At 40.3% G+C, this 21,103-nt stretch overlaps 1 protein-coding gene across 7 annotated transcripts in view; it reads left to right on the forward strand.

Annotated features, from left to right (window-relative positions):
• Positions 1-21,103, forward strand: part of GPATCH2L (G-patch domain containing 2 like) — a 47,375-nt gene that overhangs the window by 15,472 nt on the left and 10,800 nt on the right. For 3 of the 7 annotated variants that reach the window (XM_014071793.2, XM_087724540.1, XM_014071792.2), the window contains exons 6-9: positions 2,807-2,874; positions 4,615-4,669; positions 7,759-7,844; positions 14,002-14,099. In XM_014071793.2, the coding sequence (XP_013927268.1) occupies positions 2,807-2,874; positions 4,615-4,669; positions 7,759-7,844; positions 14,002-14,099 (307 nt within the window). Of the gene's footprint in view, positions 1-2,806; positions 2,875-4,523; positions 4,564-4,614; positions 4,670-5,660; positions 5,806-7,758; positions 7,846-14,001; positions 14,100-21,103 lie in introns of those variants that run through there. The other 4 variants (XM_087724553.1, XM_087724568.1, XR_001313850.2 and 1 more) reach the window with 3 other exon arrangements.

The raw sequence follows: 21,103 nt of genomic DNA on the forward strand, positions 1-21,103 counted from the left end.
TAGAGATGGCAGGGGTGTGGGACTGCCAGCGCTATGAGGGCTGGTTGTAATCACCATTCATTCAGCATCATGGATGGACTAGAAGACCTCTAAGACCACTTTTAGCTCTGATGTTCTGTTATCATCATAAATTTGGAACAGTTGCTGAATGTGGTCTAGCTCAAGGACTGTGTCCTCCCTCTCCAGTGAATGTAAATACAAAAAATAATTCTCCTCTTGCTAATTATGGGAATGAGAATTAGGAGGCAAACAAAGGCAGAAGGTGTGAAACAGCACAGGAGTGAACATTTCAAAGGGAAGTGGATTGAGAAGAGGAAATTCCTGATCATGATTTCTCACTTAGTGACTGCATTGTTTAACAACAGAGGTAGAATAGGGAAAAATGTATGTCTGTCAGATTATTTCAGTTATAGTTAAATATAGCACAGAGGAGTTGTTACTGAGATTTAATTTTACCTTGGAACAAAGGACAAGGAGCCTGATAAACATGACAGAATATGGCTCATTTTATATACATAGAATAAGCATAGTTTTTATGCCAACCTCAGTAGAAATAAATTACAATTCAGACATTCTAAAATGCTTGCTGTTTCATTCTGGTTGTTTTTTTTAGCAAAGTTGGAAATGAAGTCCTTGTAGGGAATATTATCCTTGCAATCTAGATAATTATACAGCATTGTAATACAATTTTTCAAGAAAGTTCCATTGAACTCAGTGGTACAGACTTCCAGGAGAAAGATCAAAGACTGCATTTTTTCAACCAGGTTGCAGTTGAGCTTTTTGTGTGGTCTTGAGATTGCCTATTCTCAGACCACTCAAAGTCAATCAGATTCAAGCTGAGGCATTATTATTATCTTTGGACTATTACCTATAAGCAGAATAATATTAGTTAAGACACCATTGAGCTGAGCTGGAATCTTGATGGCTATATACAGTAGGTATGTTTACATAATTTTCTTGGTGGAATATAGAAGTGGGTTTTTCCTGCCTTCTTCTTTTTCCCATTTTCCTAGTTAACCTTCAGTCCTGGGATTTGCTGGGATCTCTCGTCTAAATACTAACCATATTCAATCTCCTTAATTTTTTGATATCATTAAGGTGTTGCTCCTTGATCCAACTTAAACAAAGCAGTGATTGTGTTGTTGGTGATGCTTTTAGTAGTTTTTGTTGTTATAGCTTGTCTACAATTTTCTTGGCAAAATTGTTTAGTTTGCCATTGCCACCTTCTTCCCAAGGAATAATAATTAGCTCAAAGTCACCTATCTGGCTTCATGCTAAAGCAGGTCTAGAACTCATGATGACCTGATTTCTTGCCTAGTACCTTAATCACTACATCAAACCATCTCTCTCAGTATGCTTTAGGTAAAATGATTCCATTGAGTTAATTTATAAGATTGTTTCACTATATTCTTTAATTTCTCAGAGGTGGATTTCATACTATGTAAGTATGAACGTAGAATTGGTTTGTAAAAGGAAGACTGTGATTTGAGAAGTAAGATTGTCTGAAATTCAAACTCTATAGAATCATAGAGTAGGAAGGGATCATTTTGCCATCGAGTCTGATTCCATTCTTAAAGCAGAAATCAAGTAAAAGCAACCCAAGAGAAGATAAAATTGAGCCAACCACAATCATATTTAGTGTTAGGATTGAAGGCCATGTTATATGGAAGAGGACACATGGATGAATGCGGTTTGCATTTTGAACCTCGCTCCTTGTTATATCCAATTTTGTATTAGATTTTGCTTGAAAAATGTTATGTAATATACTCAGTAATATGGGTGCTAGCAGTTTTCTTCTGAAATCCTCTTGAGTGTCCCTCTTCCTTTTCGTCTCTAATTTACCATGCCTTGGTTCGTGGAAATTCAAGGCAGTAGATGATTACTCCCTTTGGCTCAGGAAGTAAACAGCACCTTAAAACTATCCGTTATGACTGCAGCCTCAATTTGCTGGCCAACTTAGCACATCTGTTTGGAAGAGAATGGGATGGAATGTCCAACAGACCCTGAGAAGTGAAGGATGGAGTTGCAAAAAGAGACTCCTCAACTCAGGAGAGTGGAGAAGCTTAAGAAAGAGACACAAAGCAGCTGTGCTTTACTTATGCTAGGTATAAATTGCGCAAGATAATTTATCTGTTAGGCTTTCATGATTCTGTTATATCACCCTGTTAGCAACATTGATCTTTCCAGAAACCAAGTGGTTCTTGTTTCTTGAGTTTGCCAGCTTTGCAGGGCTTGACCGAGGAAGGTACAGCATTTGTAGCTCTTCTACCCTCACACCTTCATTCTTGCTACTGCTGTTGCCTCATTTTAATATGCGGCAGTTTTGCTATTCCTCCCTTCAGGTGGGTGGTGCTGAAGCAAGCCTTGTGGCCTTTGTTTTCTTTCCAGAAAGAAGTCATAGAACCTTATTTTTGCTATGTATGTAGAGTTTTTTTGTGGGATTGGATTGGAGGAAAACAACAATGTTATTGGCTTAATTGAATTCATTTTTTAAAATGTCATATTTATGGCAATTGTTTTATATCATTAACGCCATTTTTTGTGGCAGCCATTTTGAAACTGTGCTCTGATACTGAAAAAGCTGAAAATGGTTTCTTATCCCACAAAAGACTTATACCATTTTATACACACTTTTCCTTCCTCTCGCCTTTTCTTCTTCCGCTGCCCAAGGAGTTTTGCATGCTCTTTTTGGATCAAAACAGCACTTCTACCCCCATTCGTAGTTAGTTGAGGCTGACTTAGGTTTCAGTCAATGAGTCAGTGTAGTTTTAGCCTTAGTCTTTCCCCCTCTTACTTTGTGTTTCAGGAGACCATCATGAATGCAATGGGTTCTGAGAGGATTAGCCACATCATTGGTGATTCCTGCCAAAAAGAGTAAGCATCTGGGCACAGTAGATAAAGACCTAGGACTTGGGGGTTGGGCAGGAAGCAAATATTCATTAGTTTAAGTTTATTATAATTTATGTCATAGATCAAATATGAAAGTCTGTCCATGGAGGCATCCATAGGGAGTGTTGGGGAAGGGGGGAAAATGATAAAAGCAGTAGCACACTGCAAGCTCCAACCCTTTATATGTATATCATAGCACTGCCTGAATACGTGAAAGCATCAGATCCTATGGGTGCTTCTTCTCATAATAAAGAATTAGATGTGTTTTTCACTTTATAGAATTGCTAAAGGAAATTGTTTCAGTATATTTCAGCAAACAATGGCTGTATGTGTTTCACTACCCACCCACTCCAATTTGTTCAAAAAGAAGGTGGCAACTGTGGCCAAGAAGGCCTTTACATAGGTTCTTCCAGAAAGCCCTTCAGGCAGCCACTCATATCTTCTTTACTCTTGATTGGGCCACTGTAATGTGTGGTACATGGGACTGTCCTTCAAAACCTCTCAGAAGTTAAAGCGACCCAGATTGCAGTGCAGTGGTATGTAGTAATGTGTGTTGCGGTCTACACACGTGTCCCCGTTGCTTTTGAGCTGCACTGGTTGTCAGTTGGCAATTCAAGATGTTGGCTATTGCCTCTTCATGTCATATGGCCTGGCTCCTTGAGGGACCACTTGTCTCCTGCCTGTTCAGTGAGATCAACTAGTGAGGCTACACTCTGGGTCCTATTGGTTAAGCAGTGTCATGTTGCAGGACCTAGGAGACATGCCTTCTTGGCGATAGCGCCTGTTACCCTACAAAGACATCCCCCCTTGTATCCACACTATCCTAATCCTTTAGCTTTTCTGCAGGTTTTTAAAGACCTGATTATCTACCCTTGGATTAAGATGTGGTTGAGTCCCTTTGGTTTTTGATTCTGTCTTCTAATCAGTTGGATTCTTTTTCTTAGATATAGGCTGTTTTCTTTTCATTGGTAAACTATCCAGAGTTGTTGTGAAATCAGGCAATCTCGAACTTTAAACAAACAATCGGGAGCTGCCGGTTGAAGAAGTGATAACATATTTGCCCTTCTTTATTGACACGGTATTCCTGTCTCCCCCCACCCCTTTTTAATAATGGCTATTGGACTATTCCCCATTAGTTGAATCATATACTTTAGTCTTTTTAAATGCGCATATATAAAAAAATAGAAAATCCCAACACAAACAAAAGGGATATCGATGCTAAATAGTATAGCCACTTATTTGTAATAAAAAGGATACTCTAGCAGTCAAAATTTCAGCATTTTTGAAATTATATTTTCCTGGCTTTAGATCATCCTAATCATATATTTTTGATGGGCGATATACTGAAATTTCCCTTTCTGAAAGGAAATTAGAGTATTTGTAATACCCTAATGCCCTCATCTTGGATGAGTGTTAAAGATAATGCGGCTTCCTGTGGATGTGCTCTATTGGATTGAATTTTCTATCTTCCATTAATATTTAGATTAATTCCTATTGTCTTGTAACTAACTTTAGCAAATCTGCCTAACATGGATGTTTAATCTTTTTCTCTTCTTTATGCATCAATTTTTTTTTGTTTCTTCATTTCTTCACAACTTTATTCTCCTGCTCCGTTCAACTCCATCTCTCTCTAGTTTCTGGTTGCCATCAATGGGAATGAGAGATCGCAACCAGGTAAGCTGGCTCTACTTTGTATATTCTCTCATTTGATTTCTATCTCTCTAGAAAGAACAAAGTGCTGGCTTCCAATTTCTTCCACATTGCAGCCTGGGTCCAAGAGGTAAGGCAGCCCCATTTTTTGGTCCAGCAGACCACTACGGCTCCTTGTACCAAATAGAACCCCAGAATGTTAGCTTTCTACATTTTTCTTTGTAGCTGCAAATGTTATTTGCATGTTTCTGTCAATTCTTCTGTATTGATGACTTTTCAGTCTCTATGCAGTCTCCTAATTTTTCACTCTCTTACCATATTTTATAGCTACATTTTCAATCATGCTAATCCCTACTTACATACAATTGCGAAGCAGAAAAATGGGAATTTTAGTTACAGTATTGTTTTATAAACATATAGTGTTTACATTGATGCCCACTGATGTTGAAATATCAATGAAATTATGCCTGTGTATGTGTTTAATTTCTGAGTGTGTAGATTAGTTCATCTACCACTTATGCTAGTAAAATGAAATCAAATTTCATCTTTTAATGGAAAAGCAGCTCTCCTTTTCAGTTTTGAATCAATAGTGCTTGTCCCTGTTCAGTACAAACCTCTGTTTTGTTTCACTCTAAATAATACTAACATTTCACCAACCACTCTTTTTCCGAACTCACTTTTCTTTTACATACCCTGGACTGTTGAAAGTCAGCTACTACTATCCGACCTTTTTTGGATGAATTTGTACTTTCTAGACAGAGACAGAAAGACAGATGCAAAGGAAAGGAGGGTTCCTTTATGAATCTGTGGGAATTGTCCTCTTTACCATATGTTTGGATATTAGAATCTGTGATCAAATAATCTAATTTAATGGGATTATTTAATTATAGTAGTCTTGAGCATTTAGTTTTGTAGTTGTTTGTGTTACAATTTATGCTTCCTTGGTACATCTTGTAATAATTGAAGAATGTTGTCTTCAAAGTTAAAATAAGGAATTTTTTTTCCTGAAAGAAGTTAAATGTTGACAGAGTTAATTAGGAAGGAGATAAAAAAGGCGTTAACATTAAAATTTGCAGGACTAATGAAGATGGAGTTCGTAATATGATCTTGTTCTATTGCAGATTGTTTTTCATCACTGTCTTTTGTCAGAAAGCATTTCTGAAGATTGAGTTGATCTAAAAATTAAGCAAGGCAGTTGGGAATTGCATATTTGAATGATTTCCCATCTTGAAATCTCCAAATGAATATGCAAATTTGACTTATCAGGTAGAAATATCTAAGGTAACCTGCTTCTAATATACACACAGAGAAAAGTTTTTAACATACAAGAATATGCTACTCTATTGACTCTTCTCTAAGGAGGGCTGTGCCACTTACTTTGCTTAATGTTTGAACAGCTCACAACTTTTAAAAGAACTTCAGTCACTGCCTTGTATTCAAGACGAAAACCTATCTGTGAATAAGTTTTGGTATTCCAATAGCTCATATACAATAAATGAATAATAAATAGAGTATGCCTTTCTAATTGTTTCTGATAAATAATTTATTCTGCTGGTAAAGCTAATACATTCAGTTCCTTATGTCATTCTTAATAACAGCTTCTGCTGTTCTGTTATGTCACTATGTCAGTGTTCTGTTTGTAATATTAAAGAGGCATTTATGACAGTTTCCAAGCTGTCAGGGTTCACAACAAGGTTGTTAACAGATACATAAGACATCATGTACAAATGAGAATAGGCTTGATAGCCAAATACCATGTTTTTCGGAGTATAATGTTTTCCATGTTTTCCTCAAAAAATAGGCTGAAAATCTGGGTGCATCTTATACATCAAATACAGCATTTTTCCCTAAGCCCCACCCCTTCACAAAAATGACCGTGCATACCCTTAGGGAGGCTTTCAGAGAGCTTCTCGGGGTTGGGGAGGGCAGAAATCCCCACCACCACCACCAGCAGCACTCTATAAGCCTCCATAAGGCTGCATGCAATTTCTTTGGAAAAAAAAAATGGGCCTGTTTTTGTGAAAAATGGGCCATTTTTTGCTTGCTTTTGCCCCCACCCCTAGGAGCACTCTGCAAGCCCCCCCCTCCCCCCCAAGGCCATTCATGCCTTTTTAAAAAAAACAAATGGGCCCATTTTTGCGGGCCATTTTTGGGAGGTTTGCAGAGTGCAAAAACTTTTTTTCCCCTTTTGGAAAGTTCTTTAACTGATTGATGAGAATTACATTGATCAAGTGCTGTGCCAGCAGAAACAAAATCTTAGGTGTTGCAGATTGTCAGCAATTTCCTTCTCCAGCACATGGATAAATACACCTGGAAACATCTACCTACCTACCTATCTACTTACTCTCTCTTTCTCCCTACCTACCTACTGTATTTCTCTCTCTCCCTCTACCTACTCACTCACTCACTCTCTCTCTCTCTCTCTCTCTCTCTCTCTCTCTCTCTCTCTCTCTCCCCCTACCTAGCTACTTTATTTTTCTTTCTCTCTCTATCCCTCTTATTTACATACCTACTCTCTCTCCCTCTACCTATCTACTGTATTTCTCTCTATTTCTCTCTCTCTATTCCTCTACCTCCTAACCTACCTACTCTCTCTGTCTCTCCCTACCTATCTATTATATTTCTCTCTCTCTCTCGCTCTCTTTCTATTTCTCTCTCTATCCCTCTACCTACCTACCTACACTGTCTCTCCCTACCTACCTACTGTATTTCTCTATCTCTATTTCTCTCTCTCTCTCCCTTTACCTACCTACCTACCTACCTACCTACCTACCTACCTACCTACCTACCTACCTACTCTCTCTCCCTACCTACCTACTGTATTTCTCTCTCTTTCTCTCCCTCTCTATCCCTCTATCTACTTTTAAAAAAAAAGCCTCTTCAAAACCTTGGTGTGTCTTATACTCCGGTGCATCTTATACTCCAAAAAATACGGTAAATAATATTTTCCAATGTTTTGGAGATATCTTGGAGATCTGGGTTGTGAAAATAAATCCCAAATCTTGATGTATATTAAAACAGGAGAAAAACATTTGGTCCTCAACTGGTTCTCAATTTGGGCTGGTGTGTTAGGACATACAATTGGTAGACGTGGGCTCAGAGTTCCCTATACTGGACGATACCAAAAATGGTCATTCATACTAGGATTGAATTCAAGCATCTTTTGTTCAGATAATATAACTTGGCATGTTATTAACTACCTGTGTTTTAAATTTATAGTTCAGTCCATTATCTCCGCTGTATTCCTTGGATGTTCTTGCTGATGCTTCACACCGAAGATGCTCACCAGCACGCTGCTCAGCCAGGTAATTACATGCTTTGTTTTCACCTCAGATAGAATGATACTTTTTTTGGTCGGTTTTGGAACATATAAGTCTGAAAACATACAATATATTTGTCCAAAATTTCATTTCTACCATTTCTAAAGAGAATCTTGGATGGATATCCAAGATGAATAATAATCATGAAAGTAAATACAGGATTAACAAGAATTTTATAAAAGTAAAAGAGCTTAATATAAGAAAGCATTAAAAATACTCACTATAATGAAACACAATAATATTCATAGCCATTACTGTATGGCAGGGGTGTCAAACTCGATTCCATCGCGGGCCATATCAGGATTTCGTTTCCTCTTTTGGAGCTGGGGTGGGCGTGGTCTAGTTATCATGGCTGATCTGTCTCTGGGATGGTCCCACGGGACAACTATCACAGGCCGATCCAGCCCGCAGGCCAGTGTATAAGACACACACAGATTTTCAGCCTCTTTTTTGAGTTTACTTGATTAAGATAAAAATAAAGATGATGTTATCTCTGGTAACTCTTAATGGACTCTATTAACCAAATTTCAGTCTCCAAATTTGTTGCATTTTACTCATCACTTCATATACTCTATTCTATTTCTATTAATCTCTCTTGTAAGAATTAAAAGTACAAAATATTCAGTTCACCCCCAAATAACACTATATTTAGCATAGTCTTTCTCAGTTAAATAAGTAAATGATTTTCCACTTTCACTAAATGAAAGAAATATGAATAAATAATTTTCAGAAATTGCAGTTAGTTTTGGTTGCAGTTCTCTATCCCACTCTATTTTACCAATTTGTTTCTCGTATTTTTTTAGACTGCCATTTTTTTTTTTTTTTTTGCTGTCTGCCTTCGCAGATATATTATAATATTGAAAGTACTGCTGTCAAGCAGATCCTGGAGGGAGGGATCCTTGTATCATAGCCCATATTTTCTTTGCCTCTCAGATGGTTTATGATTCAGTTTATTTTGGCAGCGTAGTGATTACCTGGTAACCCACTGCTTCATTTAAACAGAGCCGCCAGCTAGAGTGTTGCATACGAGGCCACAAGTGTGCAAGGAGGAGCTCTTTAGTGTCAAGGAGATGGCTTTGTTGAGGTTTCCTTGGAAGATGCAGTTGAAAGACTGTATAAATTGTACTATAGCAAGATTTCTTTTCTAGATTTCTGTCTGTGATGTGTTGAGACTTCTCTCAAAGCATTAGAAGCAGCACTGGGAATTCCACACCCATCATTAGAAGTACTCTGTGTCTGTGTGTTTGGTGGCTGTTATCATTAGTAGTATAATTTTATTTTCCAACGTGAAGATAGTTTTCTGCATTTTTTTTTGTCTCTTTCCCTGGAGATGGTTGGTATATTAATTTGCTGTATTGCCTCCTGGCTGTTCCCAGGCTGTTTTTGATTCTACATCATGGAATTTTAATGGCCTGCTACCTCTCGGGAGGCATGTGACGAAGAGCATCTCAGGGGCTTCTTTTCCTTCTCTTCACATGCCTGTAATTGCTGCTCTTTAAGGGCACAAAGCATTTACTAATCATGCTTGCCTATCATAACTTCTGTTTTGACTGTGCTCTGGAGTAGAAAACATGAAGAAGTTGGCACTGAGCACTTTTCTCTGCATTATTTTTTGGTTTTGAAATATATGAACTGCGTTGTGAGAGCAGGCTTGATTTTTTCCCCCCTCCCCATGATACTGAGTATTGTCTAATAATGGAATGCCCCCTTTTGGGGATGATTACAGCTTTCCTTTACACAAGTAGTGTGCTAAAGCAGTGCCCTCCCCCCAACCTTTGGGCACCAGGGACTGGTTCCATGAAGAGAGGTGTTTCCATGGACTGGAGGGAGCGTGATTTTACATGCTGCCTGCATCCCACAGATAGGGAGTTGCTTATTTGTGCCGCCCTGTTTCTGGCATGCTGAGGACCAGTGATGGGGGTTGGGGACCCCTGTGATAAAGCTCTAATTCAGGAGAAATGAGGTTAGCGCCATCCCTGTTAGTGTTCAGGAATAGCAATAGCAGTTAGACTTATATACCGCTTCATAGGGCTTTCAGCCCTCTCTAAGCGGTTTACAGAGTCAGCATATTGCCCCCAACAACAATCCGAAGTCCATTAAGACCTGGCTATGGGAATCCCAAAGGACCAGTGAAATGTTTACATGGCTCCCTCACTGTGGCTGATGTTCACTCCCTCCTGGGCCATTTGGTTTTTATATTTAAATAAATACTGTTTTGTAATTTTAATAATGATTGTTTTTTTATAAATTCATTGTTTTCATAAATTGTTGTATATCATCCAGAGTAATTTTTTGTGAGATAGATGGCCATAGAAATGTAATAAATAATAATAATAAAAAATACCATGCTTAATGATAAATTCCCAAGCAGAGTCCGTGCCTGTTGAGATCCTTTACCTAAAAAATAGAGAAAAGTACAATTTTGGACTCATTGGATGGTCAGTTGAATGCACAGTAGGTGAAGATATTATGAAATTTTGGCTCTGTCAGTGTAGGCAATGAAATGAATCCCTGGGACAATTACCTTTGTGCTGAGTCAGACATTAAGTATTTTTCAGTATTCCAGAAAATGTCTCTGGTCTAAAGGAAGATATTATTTTTTTAGCCACTCAGAAAAATTCTTCACTTGTCCCTGCAGGTAGGTCTTTTAGATGGTAGGACTATGATACATGTTGCAAAGGTGGAGGGAATTAATCACATGGGTAATTGTTAATTAATTACCCATACATTTTGATTATTAGCTTTATATGGCTGAGTTAAGGAGCAGGAGGAAAAAGGTGGAATTTTTGTTTCACTGGCATTTTATTTGCCATTCTGGAGTAGACAAGCTTTTGAATTGGATGTAATTTTATACCTGGGCACTTGTCCATGCTGTATAATGAGCGATTTCCTCGATACAGATATGTGATTATTGAATTGATTGGATGAACACTGGTTTCTATGTGCAGTGTGCAGATCAGACATGGTTGTTCAGCTATCTGGTGTCATTTCAAAGAGGCAGAAGAGCTCTGTTCTCACTATTAACTTTGACCTTTGAAGGCATCAGAAATAGCCCCAGGTGGTACCTCAAGGCTTAGAGAAGGTATCTTTTATGTTGCCTGCTGTGGATGCGGTGTGTACAACAGCAATAGCTGAGCTGAATACTGTCAATCCAATACCCTTGATAGGAAGTATTTCTTCTTAATGGTTCCTTTCCATGAAGATAGCTAAATACGTTGTTTAAAAGACAACTGGTTAGTCTGTATTATACCTTTTTGTAGTGCAATTCCATTAGTACAATTCATATAATTCAAATTTAAAATATTTCAATTCTGCTTTGGGTACTTTCTGGTATAAAATTAAGATAGAATTATTTTTGTAATGTCTAGCATTCTGCTTTTTGTTTGTGAGTTAGTTATAGACCCTTCATTTCTATGCATTTGTATGTATGTAGATTTAAAGGGTGTATATCTTGGATATTTTGAAAACTTTTATTGTTGCTCAAGTTCAATATTTCATTATGAAAGGGTTTATTTATTGCTTCCAATGGAATACTTTGTGTGATTATCACATAACTTCTAAATGATTCTTATTGTTTACAGATGTTGATATTCTGTCCAATGCTAGGGTTTTATTTGTTTTTCCTGCAATTGGCAGTGTGCTAATTCTCTTGAGTAGCATAAGAATGTAGTTAATTATCAGAACAGTGAATATTTCAGTGGTGGATATCTCCATTTCTCTTCAGCTCATGTATTAATAGACCAAACATGCTTAAATCTAATAGAAATGATTTTGTCAAGGTTCTGACTAACGAGCCCAAGCAAATCAGAACTCCGAAATGCAGATCCCTCTCAAAGAACTTCTTTATTGGGCACATCATATTAGCACTATTAAATGTAAAACCAACTCTGATTATTTCCCACAGTTTCAGTATAATTAAAATAGTAAATGATCCCCTCCCCAAGTGTCACAGGTCACATTATCCAATTAGGTTCATTGTCAGGCTCCCTAGGCACTCCTCCTCCTTCTCATCCGACACCTGTGGAGAAGACCTTGGGTATCACGAGATAAAGCGGTGTTGTGTCTGGCAGTACATTCCTGCTTTCCCCCCACAATACTGTGTGGCAACTGAGAAGCAACAAAATGGCTTCTGCCAGGTTCGAAGTTGATAGCTTTATTGTATTCTTCCTCTGCTAAACATCTAGGTTCCTTCCTTACAATTGAAAGCATGACATCTGAATTGAGACTATGCTTGTTGTCAATAACCATTGCTGCTGTTATTACTTTGAGGATAGCAAAAGTAGGTGAGAGAGCATAGGCTGGAGACTGTGCATTAATTTTCCACACTGTAAACTTGAGATACAATCTGTCATACTGAGGGCACTTGGGATGGAAGCCAGAAGTGGAATAAGCCTTGTGTTTCTCTGTGTAGTGCAATGCAGGCTTGAAATAAACACTGAACACGTTGTTAGTCCAAGCTGGAGATCAATAGACTCTTGATTTTTTAGCCAAAAAGAAAACAATCAATCAATCAATCAATCAATCAATAGCTACACAATTTAACCTGCTGTATCTACGTTTACTTCACTGGTTACTTTTTTTTGTTTCAGCAAAGTACTTTTAGCATTATCTCATCTAATCACATTTATACTTCGCTTTCCTTTTTTGATATAATTGTATGTAAATATTCCCAGGATTTCCTTAGTATCATTTTGCCACCTAAAAAGAAGGCAACCCACTGTGCATTGAATGACCGTATTTAAAGTAGATTAGCTGAATTTATGATTATTTTTCCCCCTTTGCTTTTAATAGGACTACTATAAATCTATAAGTTGCATCAAAATCAATGTCTTGTTTAATAAGGATATATATACATGTCCATCACGCATAGAACTGTCTTTATTTTTTCATGTCAGGACTAAGCCAGGCATGAATAATAATTATCTGGTCTAACAATGAAAATATATAGGGCAGATGCTTCTATATTATCACAATGGAGCATAATGAAAAACTTCTGCATACTGCCTTTTGCATCACAGAACTTAATATGTGGAGTAAGGGAGCCACTTGTGAAACAAATTGATTTCTTTCTAGCTTTTTCATTTGCACTCTCAATATACATTGAGTACAATGTGTTTAAAAAGGGGAGCACAGCTGTAATACAAAGGAATGGGTACTTCAGTCTCTTGAAGTAAAAGGGCTTGAATGTGCTGCTTTATTGTGCCGTTGTCAAAAATTTTAAATCTGCATTTGTTGTGGATTAGTCTTTAATGTTGCCCTATAGCAGTTTCTATGGGTCAGGCAATTGCACTAGGAAACTGTCTGATCTTTTCTAATACTTTGTAATTCTGTCGATCATTTACTTACTGTTTGATCCTAATAGATAGATTAGTGAAGGCTATTTCTTCTTCTTTCCTTTGTGAAGCCCTTGTCCTAGCCCTTTATCTCTAGTTAAACACATGCAACTCTTCTGCATTCTTTGAGTTTATGTCATTTCCCCTTAAGTTACTTTTAGCATAAACGTGGAAGAATATTTTCCAAGCCAGATAATTTAACTATAAATATTCAATCTAGCTTTCTTTTCTAACAAAATTCATTAATTGTTTCTTCATAGGATAGGAAATGTACAGTATCTCTGCTCTTTGGAAGGGTGCTATGGAAAACATTCCCTTGCTTTTGGTTCCTGCTCCCTCAGGAATGTAGAATATCTGTCAAGTCCCCTTTCTTTTGCAGGCTTTTACTATTCTGTATACTTTAGCATGATTAGATGGTTATCCCAAAGGTGCTTTTTCAAGAGGCAACTGGACTTTCTTGTTTTTCTTTGAAGACATTTCACTTCTCATCCAAGAAGCTTCTTCAGCTCTGAGAACTGAATGACCTGGATGATTGAGAATCTCCATACACACAATTAGATTGTTAGCTTTCATCTATGTTTTTCATTTTTAAAAAACTTTTAAAATTTTGTTCGCTGCCTTCACTGCTCAGCAGAGAACCAGGGTAGAAATCAAATCAATCAATAAAAAGAATTGTTCTTGTATTATAAAAATAGTGCATCGTAAATGCTAATTAAAAATTATTTGGCTGATGCATTTCCTGTTAAAAGACCATCAATGTGATACTTGTTGGCTTCTTTTTCTAATTGGTATAGTTTATTCATTTTTAGGCAGACTAATATACATCTGGGACCACCGTGCTCAAGGGACATCAAGAGAAAACGCAAACCAGTCATGGCAACAGCCTCACTTTCCAGCCCCAACTCAGGTAAAACTTTCTTCATTGTTAGTGATATGGACTGTGGCAGTTTTGGAGGAGAAATTATTTGAAATTCATGAGAAAACCCACAGTTTAAGATATCTCTTTTCAACTGTTTTTGACCATATTAAAAAGCAGGCATCTTATGGCAATATTGTATAAAGTTTTCCTTTTTTGTACACAAATGCCAAATTTAATATTGGAAACTGCCCTTTTGGTAGTAACTGTTGGTTTGCAAATGTGTGAGAAGTGCCTGATGAAAACACAGATGTCAGCAGTAATTGGAGCCTTCGCAGCCTGTTATAGCTCACAGAAGCAAATTACTTTGTATGGTAAAAGATGTGTAAGTTGTACTTATGGAAACTTGACTCATTTTACATAATTCAGCCAGACTGCACAATGTGGTGTTGTTTCCCACAAAATTTGTTTTCCTTTAAGATTGCATTATTAACCTATCCAGCCATCAATTGTGGTTCCTTAGAAAGATTTTGATTTAGAAAAATAGGATATGTATGGCTTTTTAATATCAGTATCTGGACACTTTAACTGAAGAGCATCATACTGAGAAGGCAAAATGATATTGTGTTTGAGAGTACAGTGCTAGTTCTTACGTGCTTGGTACAGGACACTTGATTATATCCCAAGGGAATCTAGGCAAGTCTTTCTCAATCTGGTGTCCTCCACATATTTTAGACTCCTGTAATTTTGCATGGTGCCTATTTTTTTTAAAAAGACCCAATTTAATAAAATCATTTTATATTATGAAATATATTACCATCAATGAGCAAATATTTTGAAATAACTGAGATAAAAAATAACATACCAGTATATGAAAAATGCTGCCAAAGTTCCTTTGTGTGACACTACCAAGCAGTCTGCAGTACCAAGGAGTCTACATTGTCAGCCATAAAATTAATGTTAATGTCCTTACTGTGTTTAGGAGAAGCTTAGATTTAAAATACTCGGAGTCAGGAGTACCCTAAATATATTGTGCAGTGCTAACCCTATGACCTGGATAGGTAAAAAAATAATAATAAATGATCATTTCTATAATGCAGAGATCTGTTCCCAGTGAAGATATACTTTTTCGGTATTTGTTTAATATAGGGGTATTTAAACTTTTGCTAGATTTTCTACTCACAAAATTCATGCCAAGAAATCTGTGTGAGGTTTACACATTGTATGCAGTTACTGTATGCGATCTATTTCATTTTGGTTAACTATGTTGTGCAATGCCAGCCATTGTGTTTATCAATCATGGACTCTGTTAATAGCATGATGTGATTTCACATGACATCAGAACACAAGCTGAGGAGCCTACGGAAAATTCCAAAAAAGTCTCAAAATGTAATCATGTTATTGCAGGATGCTGCAATAAGTCATAAATGCAAGGTGATTGCCAAATACCTAAAGTGTAATCATATGACTATGGGTGTGAGTAGTATGACAGTTATAACTTTGGGATGTGCCATAAGTAATTTTTTTTCTGTAGCTGTCATAATTTGAATGTCATTAAATGATTTATCATAAGTTAAGGATTATCAGTATAATAGTGTTGAATTGGACAAGGAGCTGAGAAAGAGAAACTGATCCAAAGTTGATTGAGTTTACATGGCTGAGGATGTCAGGGTTCCAAGTAAAATCTCCAACTAAAGAAGACTCTGAGGCCAGCAATTCCTTAAAGATCCGTTTTATTAGAGATGTATGTCATATTGGCACATCTGGGAAAACCCGAATCTGAAAGTTCCCGGGTTTTTCTCACCCAAAAGAAAGTCAAAGACCCATCCCCTGCACCCACATATCCATCACATGATCCAATCAATCCACTGTCCGAACTGGAGACAGATCCTAGTCACTCCTATCCAGGTGCAGGCTGAATGTCCTTGACTCTCAGAGAAAAGAATGTTGTTATGGCTATGTGTCATCACCAACACCTTGCAAATCCCCCCTCCCATTTTCCCAGGCACTAAATATGGCAGTCCTAAAGGTCCAAAGAAAAGATGGCCTCCAGGGCTGACAGAGGATAGACTTAAACTTCATATGTATTCATGTTTTATCTAATTTTATCATTCTGCTGGTGAAATTCAAACCACCATCAAAACCAGCTGAGGAATGGAGAAGGGGAGAGTCTGAAGGAATCAAAGAGAAGTACAGATGCCTAACATTTAATGTAAATTGAAGATTTCTGCTTTTAGGGCAAAAATGATGATACAGAGGCTATTATATTTTGATCATGCCAAACTACCTCTAAAGAGTATAGCTTACATGAAAGGAAGACATTATGAGGAGATGAACTAAAACCTTTCCTGCTGCAGTTTGTTTGATTCATATATTACTTAGATTTATATCACTCAATCACAATGACTCAGATAGCTTACAGTATCATGCGTAACATAAAATCCAAATATCCTGTCACTCCCCATAAAACCAGAACCTCATAAATCAGATCTTCCCCAACCACAATGAAAACCCTCCCCAATAAAAAACAATCTGTCACCATCATCACTAGTGGCCAAATTCCTGTCAAGACAGGCATCTTTGTACAACTTTCTAAAGCTACAGCAAGGAGCAGGCCAAATAAGCCAAAAGTGGTAGCTATAGCAATAGCACTTAGACTTGTATACTGTTCTGTAGTGCTTTAACAACGTTCTCCAGGCTGTTTACAAATGCCAGCATATTGCCCACAATAATCTGGCTCTGCATTTTATGGATCTCAGATGGATGGAAGTTTGAGTCAACCTTGAGCCAGTCAGGATTGAACTCCTGGTTGTGAGCAGAATTAGCCTGCAACACTGCATTCTAATCACTGCGCCATCATGGCTATTTCAGTAATTGTATAGTGTTGTACAATTACAATGTTGTACAGTGTTGTACAAAGTCCATCTTCTAGTTATTGCCAGTAGACACTTTTGGCTGATGTAATCTGCAGCATTCCCAGTGTGTTGGACCAGATCGGATGGGGAGAAACTCTTGGAAAAGACAGTCCTTCAGGTAACCCAGTCCCAAGCCATTAGGACTTTAAAGGTGGCAACCAACACTTTGAATTGCACTTGGAAACACCAGCAGCCAGTGCAGTTCACGGAGTAGTGGTATTACATGTGCAGTGTAGCCAGCATGTTTTATTACCCTTGTTGTTAACATCAGTTTTACATCAGTTAAACTTCCTGAATGCTCTTCAAGGGCAGCCCGATGTGGAATGTGTCACAATAACATATCAAAAAAGGTCTTTGTAGGTCTATTTACAGTGTATCTCACAGTTAGGTGCATCAAAGGTTGAATAGAAGTATAAGTTTCAGAGATAAAACAATAAAATATCAGTAAAGCTAATTGAAAAATGCAAAAATCCATGGACATTTTAATCTTAGTCTAGCAATACAACCTAAGGGTTCTAAACGAAAATCAAAAGGGAAAGTGGACGTAGTGCCTTTATAGAATAAAAAGTAGATTAAAAACATTTTCAGTTGTAGGGACCTCACAGAGAATTTGGAGTCACTTTATATATTCTTTAGGAATTGGAATTGGAATTGGAATTGATTTTATTTGTAGGCCGCCCTTTTCCCTGAGGGGACTCAGGGCGGCTCACAGAAACCAGGGAGAGGGGAATACAATACAATACAGTACTAAGACGACAACACATAATAAAATAATACGCAACATGCATACAACATTCGGGCGGGGTAATGGTCCTTATCCCCAGGCCTGACGGGCGAGCCAGTTCTTCAAGGCTGTGCGGAAGGCCTGGACGGTGGTGAGGGTACGGATCTCTACGGGGAGTTCGTTCCAAAGGGTCGGGGCCGCTACTGAGAAGGCCCTCCTCCTTGTGGTTGCCAGCCGACATTGGCTGGCCGATGGGATGCGGAGGAGGCCCAACCTATGAGATCTTATAGGCCGTAGGGAGGTAATTGGCAGAAGGCGGTCTCTCAAGTATCCAGATCCACTGCCATGTAGGGCTTTATGGGTGGTCAATAGCACCTTGAAGCGCATCCGGAGATCGACAGGTAGCCAGCGCAGCTCGCGGAGGATAGGTGTAATGCGGGTGAATCGGGGTGCACCCGCGATCACTCGCGCGGCTGCGTTCTGTACTAGCTGAAGTCGCCGGATGTTCCTCAAGGGCAGCCCCATGTAGAGCACATTGCAGTATTCCAGCCTAGAGATCACGAGGGCCCGAGTGACTGTTGTGAGAGCCTCCCGGTTCAGGTAGGGTCGCAACTGGCGCACCAGGCGTACCTGGGCGAATGCCCCCCTGGTCACAGCTGCTATATGATGGTCGAATGACAGCTGTGGATCCAGGAGGACTCCCAAGTTGCGAACCCTCTCTGAGGGGTGTAGAATTTGACCCCCCAGCCTGAGTGTTGGATTAATGGCCGAATTTTTGGGAGGAAAACACAACAGCCACTCGGTCTTTTCTGGGTTGAGCACAAGCTTGTTAATCCTCATCCAGTCCATGACGGCTTCGAGTCCCCGGTCCATTACGTCAACCGCTTCATTGATTTGGCACGGGGCGGACAGATACAATTGAGTATCGTCCGCATATTGATGGTATCTAATCCCGTGCCTACGGATGATCTCTCCCAGCGGTTTCATGTAAATGTTAAATAGTAGGGGGGATAAGACCGAACCCTGCGGCACCCCATATTTTAGGGGCCTTGGGGACGATCTCTGCCCTCCTACTAACACCGACTGCGACCTGTCCGAGAGGTAGGAGGAGAACCACCGTAACACGGTGCCTCCCACTCCCACCTCCCGCAGTCTTCGCAGAAGGATACCATGGTCGATGGTATCGAAAGCCGCTGAGAGGTCAAGGAGGACCAGGATGGAGGGATGTCCTTCATCTCTGGCTCTCCAGAGATCATCCATCAATGCGACCAAGGCGGTTTCAGTGCTGTAACCGGGTCTGAAGCCTGACTGGAAGGGGTCTAGATAGTCTGCTTCCTCCAAGGACCGTTGGAGCTGGAAGGCCACCACCTTCTCAACAACCTTCCCCAGAAAGGGGAGGTTGGAGACCGGGCGGTAGTTATTAAGGACAGCTGGATCAAGGGATGACTTCTTCAGGAGGGGTCTCACCACCGCCGCCTTCAGTGCGGCGGGGAAGTTCCCCTCCCGAAGGGAGGCGGTTACTACCGCCTGGATCCAGCCTCGTGTCACCTCACTGCAGTTAGAAACCAGCCATGAGGGACACGGATCCAAAGCACAGGTGGAGGAACTCACAGCTCTCATGGCCTTGTCCACATCCCCGGGGGTAACCTCCTGAAACTCAACCCAGAGCTGTTGAACTTGGTCCCTCTGAGTCTCGGCTGGAACTGCAGGTGTGGAGTCCAAGTCCGTCCGAAACCGAGCAATTTTGTCCGCTAAGAATTGGGCATATTCTTCAGCTCTGCCCTGCAAGGGTTCCCCCGCCTCCCTTTTGTTCAACAGGGAGCGGGTTATCCTAAACAGGGCGGCTGGACGGGACTCAGCGGACGCAACCAGGGAGGCTATATGTGATCTTTTAGCTGCCCTAAGTGCCCTAGTATATTCCCTGGTGCAGGTGGTTACCATTGCTCGGTTCGATGCGGACTTATCGGACCTCCAACGGTGCTCTAGGCATCTCCTCCGGCGCTTCATCTCCCGGAGCTCCTCGGTGAACCAAGGTGGTCTCCGGGATCCGCTGCCTCGGAGGGGCCGCAGTGGCGCAATCCGGTCGAGGGCCTCTGACGCTGCCGAGTGCCACGCAGCAGCCAGAGTCTCTACCGGACTGTGGGTGAGAGTATCAGGAATAACCCCAAGCTCTGTCTGGAACCTTACTGGCTCCATAAGACGCCTGGGGCGGAACCACCTGGTCGGTTCCTCCTCCCTACAGTGGGGGTTTGGCCTCCGGAAGTCGAGCCTCAGTAGGCAATGGTCTGACCACGACAGGGGTACGATGTCACTCCCCCTCAGACCAAGATCACACATCCACTGCTCCGAGAGAAATACAAGGTCAAGCATGTGTCCCGCCGAATGGGTTGGGCCTCGAATTACTTGAGTCAAGCCCATGGCTGTCATGGAAGCCATGAACTCCTGCGCCCCATCAGAGTTTTCACCGAGCGTCGGCAGATTAAAGTCCCCCAGGACCATCAGCCTAGGGAACTCAACTGCCAGCTCGGCTACTGACTCGAGGAGCGAGGGGAGGGCTGCTGCAACGCTGTTGGGAGGCAGGTACGTTAGCAGCAAACCCACTTGACCCTTGAGGTCCAACTTTAACAGCAAAGACTCACACCCGACAATCTCCGGAGCAGGGACCCTACGAGGAACTAACGACTCCCGGATAACAGCGGCCACACCCCCACCCCTTCCCTGGGCTCTCGGCTGATGCAGCACCTGAAATCCTTCTGGGCACAGTTCTACAAGGGGGACTCCTCCCTCTGGGCCCAGCCAGGTCTCAGTAATACATGCCAGGTCTGCCCTCTCGTCTAAAATTAAGTCCCGGACGAGAGGTGCTTTATGTACAACAGACCTGGCATTTAGCGACAACAGCCTGAGACCAGGGTCCTGATTACTTACACCATCTGGTCTTGGAGTGGGACTCCTAGGGCCGGAAGGAGGGATCTCTGTGATGTAGCGAACCCTCCTTCCCCGGTAATGGCCTGCCCTAGAGTCCCCGCCGTATCTGAAGTTCACATTTGACTGTGTGTGTATGTGTATGTGTGTCGATGGAGAGAGAGGGGGGGCAGGGAGGGAGAGAGAGACAGAGAGAGAAAGATAGAGCATAATTTTAGTATGTTTTACCCCAAATCGCTTTGATGTGCAAACTCTGCTTTTTTTGTTTTGTTTTTACTGGTAGGTGGGGGGCATTTTCTATGGTCGTAAGTGAACCTCTTTTTTTTTAAAGTGTAACTGAATGCTTTGTTATTCCAAGAAAGCAAAATACATTTCTGTATTTTGTGTGATGAGCATCCCTAGATATTGGACAATCCTTCCTTTTCTCTCTCTCTCTATACAGCTTGGTTTCAGTCAGCATTCATTGGATAGTTGCTCCAATTAGCTTATGAACG

The sequence above is a fragment of the Thamnophis sirtalis genome, unplaced genomic scaffold, assembly GCF_051295495.1.
Source record: "Thamnophis sirtalis isolate CommonGarterSnake01/CBP01778 unplaced genomic scaffold, rThaSir2_p1.2 scaffold_1, whole genome shotgun sequence".
Lineage (NCBI taxonomy): Eukaryota > Metazoa > Chordata > Lepidosauria > Squamata > Natricidae > Thamnophis > Thamnophis sirtalis.